Here is a 14,169-nt window from a genome sequence, read left to right on the forward strand (position 1 = left end):
AGCACAGCCATGTTCCCAGCAGTGATGCAACCAACGGGGCTGCACACAAAATTAATGAATGAGCAAATCAATCGCTTGTTCTCGTCAATATACCTATTTAACTGGGATTATATATTTGTTCTGCTGGTTGCATTATCGCTGAAGCACAGCTGTGCCACTGGTGCATTTTCTTTGTAGGTTAGGGCCAGAATTTAGAACTTGGCCAAGGCCCCAGCATGCCATGCTGTACTCGCAAATTAATGAAAAAGAGTGGAATTTGTCGAAGGAACTTGTCCAATAGATAATTGAGTCCGTACAATAAATTAAGGGAAAGCCTTTAGGAAACGACACAGTTAATGTTGGGTAACTTAATAGATTGAATTCGGACAATCTTCCAATTATTGCAAGTTGTGGGGAATTAGGCAGAGAGCACTGTCGGTCTGACTTATGCCTTGATCATTTCCAGAACAAAACCATCTCGTTCAGCCACAAACGGGCTGTATAAGAATGGTAATAAAAGTTAAGACCTCATGAAGTCTGGTCTGTGGAACACAATCGGAGAAGTGTGAACTCCAGGCCTGGCACGTTGAAAGTTAGACGTCATTTTCACACATAACCTGGACTCCAATGGCAAATTATTCATTGGGGCAGCTGTTCAACACAATATCCACATGGTTTGCAGTGCTTTTTTAAAAAAATCAGTGTGCCCTTTCCTTATGATCTCATCAACTCTTTAATTTTGTCTCCAAAATTGCATTCTATTATGTGGCTATATAACAGCAGTTACATTTCTTTTGTGCATGAAGTGTCATCTACATATCATGGAGTATGGTAGTACTTCATGTGTAGGGATGGAATGGGAAAAAAATTGCTACCCCATCGAATGTACACAAAATGATGTGCTTAGAAACGACTGTAGAATGAGGTCATAAGCCTTTAAACGCCATAGCTTTTATTCTCAAACGTTTTCATAACTAACTGTAAGGGCACTCGGTAGAGCGCATACCTCCGCAATGCAATGCCTGATCCACAAGAACATATCGGGCCCAATACATTTTTGAACTATCATGCGCTATATCGTTTTTGGCCCTATCTCTCAATGGTGACGAATCACTTGAAGGATTAACAAACAATTATCAGATCCGGATCTAGATCTTCACAAATATCGAATCAATTCTTCCTTGTCACACACCCAACATGTCCAACAAGTTTCGTTCAAATCCATCCACAACTTTTTTGAGATGTCGTGCTCAGTATCATTTTTTGAGATATCGTGCCAAATCGAGAGATTTCAAAGTCACCTAATTGTACATCCACGATGTACGTTAACTTTGCTTTCTTAGGAACAGCCATTTTGTCCAAAGAAAACGTGATCAGTGGTACTTATCGTGAGATTTCCTGTGGATCAAGAACGGCTGAACGCCGCTAAACGTAATGGAGTAAATTAACCAATTGAATCGTTTTTCTTTCTCCGTCAGAGCTTTCATCGGGTCGCATAACTTCGACTCTAAATTATGATCCCCAATGATGGCTCATTTTTTTAATTTGTTTTTTTTTTTTAGAGATTGACAGAGCAGTCAAACATCGTTTTAAAATTGGGTTTCCTTTTCAACTTACTTTATTCACCGTTAATTAGACTTTGATTGTGCGGGCCACTCAAAATCATCTTGCGGGCCACTCATGGCACACGTGTTGTATGTTGCTGACCACTTAGGAATATTCATATTATTAGTCCCCTACCGGTTTCACCGGAGGGAACTATAGGTTTGCTCTCCATCTGTCTGTCCGTCCATCAGTCAGTCAGTCCCACCTGTAGTTTTTCTGACTTTTTTTTTCCATATCCTTTAACATATTCAACTTAAACTTTGTGCATGGCTTTATTATGACAAGTTGCAGAACAAGTTGAAGTTTCAGGAAATTTTGTCAATTTTTCAGTTGTACCCTTTTATATTAGAAAATATCACATATTATATTATACATGGGTCAGTGTTCAGCTGCTCTGACTCCACTCCACTGCTTTTCACCAATTGGTTGGACAGCCGGCCTGACTCCACCCCAATAAAATCATGCACCGCCATTGCATGAAGCAGCACAGATCGGTCGGCCTCAGGCCATTGGCTTGGATGTTATTCCTTGGCCCAGTGCAATTGGAATGATCCCAGGTACAGTGGGGAGAACAAGTATTTGATACACTGCCGATTTTGCAGGTTTTCCCACTTACAAAGCACGTAGAGGTCTGTAATTTTTATCATTGGTACACTTCAACTGTGAAAGACGAAATCTAAAATAAAAATCCTGAAAATCACATTCTATGATTTTTAAATAATTAATTTGCATTTTATTGCATGAAATAAGTATTTGATCACCTACCAACCAGTAAGAATTCCGGCTCTCACAGACCTGTTAGTTTTGTCTTTAAGAAGAACCTCCCATTCTCCACTCATTACCTGTATTAACTGCACCTGTTTGAACTCGTTATCTGCATAAAAGACAGCTGTCCCCACTCAATCAATCAGACTCCAACCTCTCCACAATGGGCAAGACCAGAGAGCTGTCTGAAGACATCAGGGACAAAATTGTAAACTTGCACAAGGCTGGGATGGGCTACAGGACAATAGGCAAGCAGCTTGGTGAGAAGCAACAACTGTTGGCGCAATTATTCGAAAATGGAAGAACTTCAAGATAACAGTCAATCTCCCTCGGTCTGGGGCTCCATGCAAGATCTCATTTTCGTGGAGCCTCAATGATCATGAGAAAGGTGAGGGATCAGCCCAGAACTACACGGCAGGACCTGGTCAATGACCTGAAGAGAGCTGGGACCACAGTATCAAAGAAAACCATAAGTAACACACTATGCCGTCATGGATTAAAATCCTGCAGCGCACGCAAGGTCCCTCTGCTCAAGCCAGCGCATGTCCAGGCCCGTCTGAAGTTTGCCAATGACCATCTGGATGATCCAGAGGAGGAATGGGAGAAGGTCATGTGGTCTGATGAGACCAAAATAGAGCTTTTTGGTTTAAACTCCACTCGCCGTGTTTGGAGGAAGAAGAAGGATGAGTACAACCCCAAGAACACCATCCCAACCGTGAAGCATGGAGGTGGAAACGTCATTCTTTGGGGATGCTTTTCTGCAAAGGGGACCGGGCGACTGCACCGTATTGAGGGGAGGATGGATGGGGCCATGTATCATGAGATATTGGCCAACAACCTCCTTCCCTCAACAAGAGCATTGAAGATGGGGCGTGGCTGGGTCTTCCAGCATGACAACGACCCGAAACACACAGCTAGGGCAACTAAGGAGTGGCTCCGTAAGAAGCATCTCAAGGTCCTGGAGTGGCCTCGCCAGTCTCCAGACCTGAACCCAATAGAAAATCTTTGGAGGAAGCTGAAAGTTTGTGTTGCCCAGTGACAGCCCCAAAACCTGAAGGATCTGGAGAAGATCTGTATGGAGGAGTGGGCCAAAATCCCTGCTGCAGTCTGTGCAAACCTGGTTAAGAACTACAGGAAACGTCTGATCTCTGTAATTGCAAACAAAGGTCTCTGTACCAAATATTAAGTTCTGCTTTTCTGATGTATCAAATACTTATTTCATGCAATAAAATGCAAATTAATTATTTAAAATCATACAATGTGATTTTCAGGATTTTTGTTTTAGATTCCGTCTTTCACAGTTGAAGTGTACCTCTGATAAAAATTACAGACCTCTACGTGCTTTGTAAGTGGGAAAATCTGCAAAATCGGCAGTGTATCAAATACTTGTTCTCCCCACTGTATATAACCACGATGTGTTATATCTCCACATAAGCCGTACGGATGTTTTTACTTCATGGATGTACATCGGCTTATTTTTAATATGAAATAGGCAAAGCCTAGAAACGAATGAAACACGGTGGGTGAGAGTTTCTTCTTCTTCATTTTGGTTCCGATGCGGGCTCGAGTGTGCATTAAACGCAGGCAATGTATTTTTCTCCCGAACATTCAGTGAGACCGGTAGGGGAAATGTATTGCAAAGCAATTCTCGCTCTTGTTAATCCTTGTTCTTATTCTTTTTTCATATGCAGTGCATGGGCACAAGTAGCATCATTTCCTTAGGGTGTGGCTGCACCACTGATGTAACACCCTCTGTAGGTTATGGCAGGAATTTGGAATTTGTTCAGGGTGCTGGTGATAACTCACCTACTCTTTGCAAAGGACACTGTAGGATGTTGACAGGCGGAACATCCAGTTTAACAATCAACTGATGGGCAGCACACACATTGATGCCTCGCCCTGCATATGAAATACCGGGATGACAGTTTATGGTTGGACTGAGATTCGAACCCCTGCTGGACACCTCAGAGTCTATAGCGTGCATACCTCGAGAAAGAATATAAAAAAGAACCACTCCTTTTACATCTACAGGCACATAGAGCTCCCAAGGCAGTTTTACATTGGCTCTGGGCACAATCCTGGACTGGTCGCCACTCCAACACAGATTACTCAAATGGCTCAACCATCCCAGCAAGCTGGTACTCATTTTGCCGACCACAGAAGGATGACAGGCTGAGTCAACCCCACCTGGTATTAATTCAGCAGACAAGTGGGATTTGAACTCAGGATGCTGGGATCCCAAGCCCACAACCCTAACCATTAAACCAACATACTGGCAAAGGGGACTAATAAGTGAAGTGAATCACCAATTTTGTAAGGAATTTGATCGATGGTATTCACATAATGGCTGGAACGGATGTTTTTAACCTCTGTCACCAGGTGGTGACCAACTGAAAATGTGAGTTGTCGGACCTCTTGAAATGACTGAAAATGAGCAACATGAAGGTATGTTTGTGCCAAGTTCCCACTAAAATATCACATTTTACCGACATAATACGTAACAGACTTGTTTTATTCTTCCCATCGACCACGTTCAAGAATTGTTTGTTTCTATTATCTGAGTCGTAACTACAACTATCATCACAAATGCCAATTTTGACTGAGCTCAGAGCTTACTAAATGTCTGAGGTTGCGGCTGTTGTTGTTCCTTTTTGTTGAATGAGTGTGCTTTTTACCCATTCACCACCAGCATTGACACCAGCAACTACTCCTAGTTCATTCAACAACTGTGTCAAAGTCATTTCAAATGCAAAACTTAGAAATGAAGGAGATATTTTGCATCTAACATATAAAACTCATTCTAACCACTGACTCACTCACTGACTGATATTAAAGACTGGTACCTTCCAGGTGACGTGGAAAGCTGAAATTTTGTGTGCCGATGGAAATCGAAACCGATACACAGGGGAAAAAAAATCACAGAACCGTTGTGAAGCATCTGTAAATGAAAATATAAATAAATGAAAAAAAATACATGCAGGTGAGTGATCCGAGACGATGGTGAAGAACGGTAATTTTAGGTGCCAACGGGCATCGAAGCCGACACACTGGGAAAAAAAAAATCGCAGAATCCTCGGAAAGTATCTGCAAATGAAAATATAAATAAATGAAAAAAATAAATGCAGGTGAGCACCGCCAAGACAGTGGGGAGGCGCAGTTCATTTTTGCTTATAATGTAAAAGCATACTCCACTAGTATTCTAATATAATGCCCATTTTATAACACCACAAGTGGTGTTCCACGTGACATTTGTACGTTGATAATGTCTGTGTTTGTTGCCATTCGTAGCCGAAGGCCATTCATATGAAACTTGCGACGCACCTTGTAAATTTGGTTATGGTGCAGAAGCTGCTACCCAGACAACAATCACACTCTGAGAGCAAGCATTGTAACCTGGTGTCAAGGAACATCCAAGAAGAACAGACCACTTGTACGCACAGTACAGACAGGAACCTTTAATTTGCTCAGGGTGCCGACAATAACTTTCCTGCTCTTCACAGAGGACACTATGGAATGCTCAACGCCTGCCAACTTATTCTGGCAGACAGCACACCCAGTTTGAAGTCCATCTGATGGAAGGCACACACCGATGCCTCGCCTTGCCTGCGATGCACAGGGGTCATGGGTTATTACTGGGCCTGGATTCAAACCCAGGCTAGAAGGTTCAGAGGTGCGATGGTCATCATAGCACCACTGTCACTGTCATGGTTACCTACCATATCCAAAATGAGGACAAAAGTTGTCTGTCATTAAACCCTACGATATTTTCTGATTTGCAATAGGTTGTCATTGCATGGAATGCTAAAAAATATCCCAATGGCTAACAATTTGCTGGGCCATTCCCTAATGTACTGTATTCCAGAATCGAGTTTATGAATTCCAAATTCTGTCATTTCCATCCCATTTAAATTCCATTACAAAACCTCTATTATTCTCGTGCTGTTTGCCATAACCCGGTGTCATTTTGTTGTTGAAAAAGAATGCGCATCACCTTTTCCTGTTGTTAGTTTAAACTTTTGACATAATTTGCACTTTGTAGTTTTGTTTTTTAATATTCGACGCGCGTGTTGTGGGCTTGTCATTGCCATGATCATATAATGAGAAACCCATCAACATGCCGTCTCGTACTTTCCTTTTGCGCTTTCTGTGCATTCTGCCCCATATTGGAATTCTTGCCGTGGTTATGCATGCCAGGCATTGAATTATCTACCAGGCCATGGCTTTGTTTGTAGATGCCATCTCTTTGATGGAGCAGCGTAACGAGTCGACCTGTAGGCGAAGTGCTGTCATGCCAGCTAGCGTCATAGGACATAGAGCTGCAGAAACAATGCGATGGGAAGGAATAATAATTGGTGACAACAAAACCCTACATTTATAGCATCGTCGGTGGAAAGGATGAAGAGCAACCAACAGAAGACGTTGTTTAATGGCCGCTGCTGTTTTTGTGTTTTTTTGTTTCAGAGATAATAGCTCTTGCATGGTGGCCACAAAATATGAGTGTAAGATTAATGATGTAATATACTGCAACACATCACTTTTTGCTGTTATACCGAAGGCTAATAACACCCACATATTTTCCAATGGAAAATATATTTCGTGGTATCTCATTGTTTTATGATGATCTCCTATTCTTTTGCGCTGTTTCACAATACAATGGAGCAGATGAACATAAGACAAAGAACCCCTTTGCCAAGGAAACCCAGACATTGTTTCCATGACAACCCCTTTGTATAATGATACGTTTTTTTCCTCCCTTATGAATAAGGATGGAGACATGGAAAATTTAAGAACGACGGCATCGCTTGGTTGGTCGCACTTGCCATCAAGCTGTCGAGGCTGGGTCCAATCTCTGATGTGGCCACACTTGACGGGAGGATAATGTGTATTTGCATTTTCTTTTGTCCTGCTTGAAAAAGATCTGGGGAAGGGAGAGGGTGGAAAAAATATATAATTCTCTTTTTAAAACAAATAAACCGAACGGAGGACCTTGTACATAAAACATTAGGAGACATCAACACACTTTTCCAATGAATTATATAGGGGCTTTAATGGAGAACGGATAAGTCAACACATGATTTAATTATAAGAATAAAACTCTCGGATCTGGAATCAGATCTTCACCGAAATCGAATAAATTTGTCGTCCTTGATAGACACCCAACCTGTGCAGCGAGTTTCAGCTGAGTCCGTCCACGTTTTGACATATCCTGCTCACACACACACACATACACACACACACACACACACACGTACACCTTCGGTGGTGCAGGTAACACAAGGAAAACACGAGGAAATCAGACAACGGTGGAGGCCATTCGGCCCATCAACACCACACTAATTTATCAACACCAGATCCAAAGAAGAAAATGAAAAATTTAAATTAATTTATTTATTTTAGTGTTCAGTGTTTTTTTTATATATTTATCTATTTATTTTCAGTTTTTGTATTTTTCTTTTTGTATTTTGTATTTTTTTGTAAACACACAACACCCCTTGATGAGACAAACATCCCAGGAAATATAACATCCCAGAATCGGAAGCCAAGGATTCAAATAGGAACACTAACCTGGGCTACACCCAAAATCATTTGTGTAAATATTTAGGTTGAATGTGGACAAATAGCAAAGTTACAATCTGCATTTGTCTCACCCTGGTGACTGATCGAGTTCCAGTGCATTTGCCACCTTCCGCTCGGCTTAGTTACAGTCGCACAAAGTAGTCACTCGGTATTAAGTGGCCACTTCAATACGTATGCACTTCTCTCGGTATCCCAGTGCTATGTTCGGATTCTCGCTCATTTTAATTCCTCGCTTATATTTTCTTGTTCTGTGATTTATTGTCATCAATTTTATTTGTAAAATATGTCAAAACGTTCTTATCACTTTGTGAAAGCAATTACTGAATGAGACATAGTGTGGATGTACCAGTGTGAAATGTCAGTGGGAGTAGTTTGCAGATTTGTAACATGAGAAGTGTGTGTGTGTGTGTGTGTGTGTGTGTGTGTGTGTGTGTGTGTGTGTGTGTGTGTGTGTGTGTGTGTGTGTGTGTGTGTGTGTGTGTGTGTGTGTGTGTGTGAACAGGTAACACTGAACAACAAAAATTTTTTACTGGAGATGTGTAAAGTGATTTAGACTAATTTGGGTACGCTGATTTCAAAAATCATAACCGTTTTGCTGTATCACGTCAGGATTATCAGTAACAGAAATATTCCCATTGCCTAGAAGGCAGGATTTCAATGAAATTTACAAAAATTCATTTATTCATTTATTTCATCATGAATGCTTCAAAATTATAGAAATTACAGAAAAACTCCACTAGAATGTAATTAAAAATGCTTTAGGCATTTGGCTTTGCGTTTGTGCTGCTCTGTGTCAGTTTCACGATGCAGGAACCAGCAGAAATCGCCCATCATGTTCGGGTTGCGCCGCCCTTGGTAACGGGTCTCCATGAGTAAAATCTCTTGGTGGAATCGCTCGCCGTGCTCATCCGAGACTGCTCCCAAGTTGTCAGGGAAGAAGTTCAGGTGCTGGTGTAGGAAATGGATTTTCAGGGACATCCTGGAGCCAAGTTTCCTGAAGGACTCCAGCAGCTGCTGCACTATTTCTTCATAGTTGTCCGCGCGCTGCTCTCAAGAAGTTGTCCATCACAGCTTTGAAGCTCCTCCACGCTGCCAGCTCTTTGGGGTTTAGAGTTGTCGGAAAAGTTTCGTCCTTCATAATCTGTCGGATTTGCGGTCCAACAAAGACACCAGCCTTGATCTTGGCCTCCGACAAGGTGTTGCCAAACTTTTCCTTGAGGTATAAAAACCCACGCCCATTCAGATCCATTGCCCGTACAAAACTTTTCATCAAGCCGAGCTTTATGTGGAGTGGTGGAAGGAAAACCTTGGCTGGGTCGACAAGGGCAACATGCTTCACGTTGTGTCGACCAGGTACATGCTCTTTTCGCTCTTCCCAATCTTTCTTCGTCCAGTGATTCTTGTCGTCTCTGCTATCCCAGAGACAAAGGAAGCACATGTATTTTCGTGTAGCCTGACTGCAGCCCTAACAACAGCGCCACCACTTTCAAGTCTCCGCAGATGTGCCAGTTGAAGTCATTGTACTTGATGGAATCAAGCAGCTGCCGCATAGTCTCATAGGTCTCTGTCATGCCGAACGCGTGAGCCAGAGGGACTGATGGTTTCTCGTTGCCATTGTGGAGCAAAACAGCCTTCAAGCTGTTCTTCCCCGAGTCGATGAAGAGGCGCCAGTCTGCAGGATCGTGATCACACCCAAGTTCTTTCAACAGACCGTTGATGTCACTGCAGAATGTCATCGTGTCTTCCATCTCAAAGAACTCAGCCATGTCTCTGTGACGTGCTCTGAACAAGGATATCTTGGTGTTAGGTTCAAGTAGATTCCACTGCTGCAGCCTTGATCCAAGCAGCTCTGCCTTCGCCTTTGACAGCGAGAGATCTCTTACAAGATCATTTAAGTCTCCCTGGTTCAGAAGGTGTGATTCTTGAGTGTCGGGTTCAAAAGGTTCATCATCACCATCCTCTTCACCACTGCTTACAGCTATGTTCTGATCAGCTGGAGGTGCTGGAACGGGGTTCTCGTCATCATGAGGCACAGGTTTACGAGCAGAGACACAGTCAGCGTACTTGATGTGACCTTTATTCTTCTTGTTGAAGCCGGCGATGCTTGTGCAGCAGAAATAACAATCATCATGATGATTCTGCGGCTCACGCCATATCATGGGCACCGCAAATGGCATGCTCGCGCGCTTGCCCACCAACCACTGAGTCAAGGTTGTGTGACAGCTTGTGCAGCAGATGTGTGGTGCCCAGCTCTGTTCTTGGTCCCCCACCTTACACCCGAAGTAGTGAAAGTAGGCGGCCTTCATTTTCACTGCTGTAGATATACTTCGCTGCTGATCTTTTTTGGTATACCGACCACAGACATAACAGAAGTTGTCAGGATGATTGGTACAGGAACGCCTACTCATCTTTATCTGAAAGAAAGAAATATAACACAAGTTAACAACAGTTGTATGAAATAGACATGTTAAAGACATGTAAATTTCATTGAAATCCTGACTTCTAGGCAATGGTAATATTTCTGTTCCTGAAAATCCTGACGTGATACAGCAAAACGGTTATGATTTTTGAAATCAGCGTACCCAAATTAGTCTTAATCACTTTACACATCTCCAGTAAAAAAAAAATTTTGAAATTTGTTGTGCAGTGTTATGTATTTTGTTGGCCTGAAATGCACTTTGACTCAAAATTGGTAATCCGGGGAGAGAGCGGGGTGGGGTGGACACACACAAAAATGGAGGCTTCATTTAGTGGTGCTGATGAGAGTAGATCTGACCCATCTCCTGCCCTATAAATGGCTCAGAAGAAGGGGATGATGCAAAATAGGTGACAAATTAACTTCATCAGAGTAACACCATCATTTTGTTTATTACACTGAACAACAAATTTCAAAAAATTTTTTTTACTGGAGATGTGTAAAGTGATTAAGACTAATTTGGGTACGCTGATTTCAAAAATCATAACCGTTTTGCTGTATCACGTCAGGATTTTCAGGAACAGAAATATTCCCATTGCCTAGAAGTCAGGATTTCAATGAAATTTACATATGTCTTTAACATGTCTATTTCATACAATTGTTGTTAACTTGTGTTATATTTCTTTCTTTCAGATAAAGATGAGTAGGCGTTCCTGTACCAATCATCCTGACAACTTCTGTTATGTCTGTGGTCGGTATACCAAAAAAGATCAACAGCGAAGTATATCTACAGCAGTGAAAATGAAGGCCGCCTACTTTCACTACTTCGGGTGTAAGGTGGGGGACCAAGAACAGAGCTGGGCACCACACATCTGCTGCACAAGCTGTCACACAACCTTGACTCAGTGGTTGGTGGGCAAGCGCGCGAGCATGCCATTTGCGGTGCCCATGATATGGCGTGAGCCGCAGAATCATCATGATGATTGTTATTTCTGCTGCACAAGCATCGCCGGCTTCAACAAGAAGAATAAAGGTCACATCAAGTACGCTGACTGCGTCTCTGCTCGTAAACCTGTGCCTCATGATGACGAGAACCCCGTTCCAACACCTCCAGCTGATCAGAACATAGCTGTAAGCAGTGGTGAAGAGGATGGTGATGATGAACCTTTTGAACCCGACACTCAAGAATCACACCTTCTGAACCAGGGAGACTTAAATGATCTTGTAAGAGATCTCTCGCTGTCAAAGGTGAAGGCAGAGCTGCTTGGATCAAGGCTGCAGCAGTGGAATCTACTTGAACCTAACACCAAGATATCCTTGTTCAGAGCACGTCACAGAGACATGGCTGAGTTCTTTGAGATGGAAGACACGATGACATTCTGCAGTGACATCAACGGTCTGTTGAAAGAACTTGGGTGTGATCACGATCCTGCAGACTGGCGCCTCTTCATCGACTCGGGGAAGAACAGCTTGAAGGCTGTTTTTGCTCCACAATGGCAACGAGAAACCATCAGTCCCACTGGCTCACGCGTTCGGCATGACAGAGACCTATGAGACTATGCGGCAGCTGCTTGATTCCATCAAGTACAATGACTTCAACTGGCACATCTGCGGAGACTTGAAAGTGGTGGCGCTGTTGTTAGGGCTGCAATCAGGCTACACGAAATACATGTGCTTCCTTTGTCTCTGGGATAGCAGAGACGACAAGACTCACTGGACGAAGAAAGATTGGGAAGAGCGAAAAGAGCATGTACCTGGTCGACACAACGTGAAGCATGTCGCCCTTGTCGACCCAGCCAAGGTTTTCCTTCCACCACTCCACATAAAGCTCGGCTTGATGAAAAGTTTTGTACGGGCAATGGATCTGAATGGGCGTGGGTTTTTATACCTCAAGGAAAAGTTTGGCAACACCTTGTCGGAGGCCAAGATCAAGGCTGGTGTCTTTGTTGGACCGCAAATCCGACAGATTATGAAGGACGAAACTTTTCCGACAACTCTAAACCCCAAAGAGCTGGCAGCGTGGAGGAGCTTCAAAGCTGTGACGGACAACTTCTTGGGGAACGAGCGCGCGGACAACTATGAAGAAATAGTGCAGCAGCTGCTGGAGTCCTTCAGGAAACTTGGCTCCAGGATGTCCCTGAAAATCCATTTCCTACACCAGCACCTGAACTTCTTCCCTGACAACTTGGGAGCAGTCTCGGACGAGCACAGCGAGCGATTCCACCAAGAGATTTCACTCATGGAGACGCGTTACCAAGGCAGCAATGCCAACCCTCCCGATTTCATCGGGAGGCTTCCGAAAATTCACCCAAACTCCCGCCCTTACGATCACTATCCTTATCCTCCCGAAATTTTGATATTTTTGCACTGTTCACTAATCAGAATGTACTGGTATGAGAATTGAATGAAAAGCATCGTCTGCTACGTATAGCATGTGGTAACTCCATAACGTTCGCTGCTACCAAATTGTACGTAAAAAATTGCAAATTCAAATGAGGAGCAGCGAAACATTGGGTCTGGATCTCGCTTATGCGATCATGCACTGAGATTTAGTGCATGCGGTATGTGTGCAATACAGTGCATGCGGTATGTATGCACAGTGTATATGCATGCGATACGCTCACTGCATGCAGCTGGGCCCCGTACCAGCCCGGCGGTCGCGACCACCGTGCGGTGTTTAACAGCCGCTACAGTTCTACGAGTCGCGCTGCAGCTGTGGAACATCGACTTCGAAGTTACCGATGCTTCAAGCCCTCGATGTTGATTACGAAATGGCAGAAAAGAAGCTTACGAAGACCAAGAAATGGTCTCAGAAGTACAAGACCGAATACAGTCTCCAATACCCGTGTATTCGAAAGTCTGAAAGAGGAATTCATCATGCGTATTGTACAGTATGCAGCGTTGATATTTCAGTTGAGCACGGAGGTCGCGATGATATTCGGAAGTACGTTGGAAGCAAACGGCACACAGACATTGCAAAGGAGAGATCTTCGAGCACGAGTACCGGTACACTTCTGAATTATTTCACCAAACAAGGGACAAGCGAGGAAGAGGATGTTACCCGAGCGGAACTTCTCTTTAGTGGATTTATTGTGGAACATAACTTGCCCATATCAGTCTCAGATCATGCTGGACCTCAATTTCAAAAGATGTTTCCAGATTCAAAAGTTGCTTCAAAGTATGGATGTGCAAGAACAAAAACTTGCAAGATGTGCAAGATGTGCAAGATGTGCAAGAACAAAAAAAAAAAAAAAAAAAAGAGAACAAGAACAAAAAGAAAGAAAAAGAAAAGAAAAAAAAAAAAAAAAAAAGAGAACAAGAACAAAGAAGAAAAAAGAACACTGGTCAACAATTTTTACTTTCTGAATGTTGTCTAGATTTCTACAAGTGAATTAGGGTATTCTGGCACTGCTGAATCAGGAAATGGCATCCGTTTCTCTCCATCAGGTCAGGTTTTTGTGCTAAGTTGATTTGAAAAAATCAGATCTTTGTGACAAAATCAATTACATTTTTGTGGCATTATCAGCTGATTTTTGTCAACACATATCATCCTAAACATGTTTTTAAGAAAAAAAATGTTTTGCCAACAACATTTATTGATTACATGATAGAAACATCGATTACTGTCATCTGAATGGTGGGCATTGATAAAGGTAAGTACAAGTAAATTGCATGTTGCGTCACCACTGTTCAAACTTCAGGGCTTGAACTTCCGTTTCTTCGAACTCCTGGAATGTTCAGCGGCAGGGAGGTCTCTCTTCAGATTCCAACAGTAGTCAGCCATCATGACTGCGTCCCAGCGACCCTGATACCTGGTCTCCATCTCC

At 42.9% G+C, this 14,169-nt stretch overlaps 1 protein-coding gene across 1 annotated transcript in view; it reads left to right on the top strand.

The window, feature by feature from the left end:
* LOC147019483 (potassium voltage-gated channel subfamily KQT member 4-like) overlaps positions 1 to 14,169 on the top strand; it is a 311,546-nt gene that overhangs the window by 92,227 nt on the left and 205,150 nt on the right. Inside the window, exon 3 of the mRNA XM_085894007.1 lies at positions 4,729 to 4,794. Within this exon, the coding sequence (XP_085750133.1) occupies positions 4,770 to 4,794 (25 nt within the window). The 5' untranslated portion in view covers positions 4,729 to 4,769. The remainder of the gene's footprint in view (positions 1 to 4,728; positions 4,795 to 14,169) is intronic.

Source organism: Eptatretus burgeri, chromosome 9 (genome assembly GCF_056783735.1).
Source record: "Eptatretus burgeri isolate ZD-2024b chromosome 9, Ebu_testis_v1, whole genome shotgun sequence".
NCBI lineage: Eukaryota > Metazoa > Chordata > Myxini > Myxiniformes > Myxinidae > Eptatretus > Eptatretus burgeri.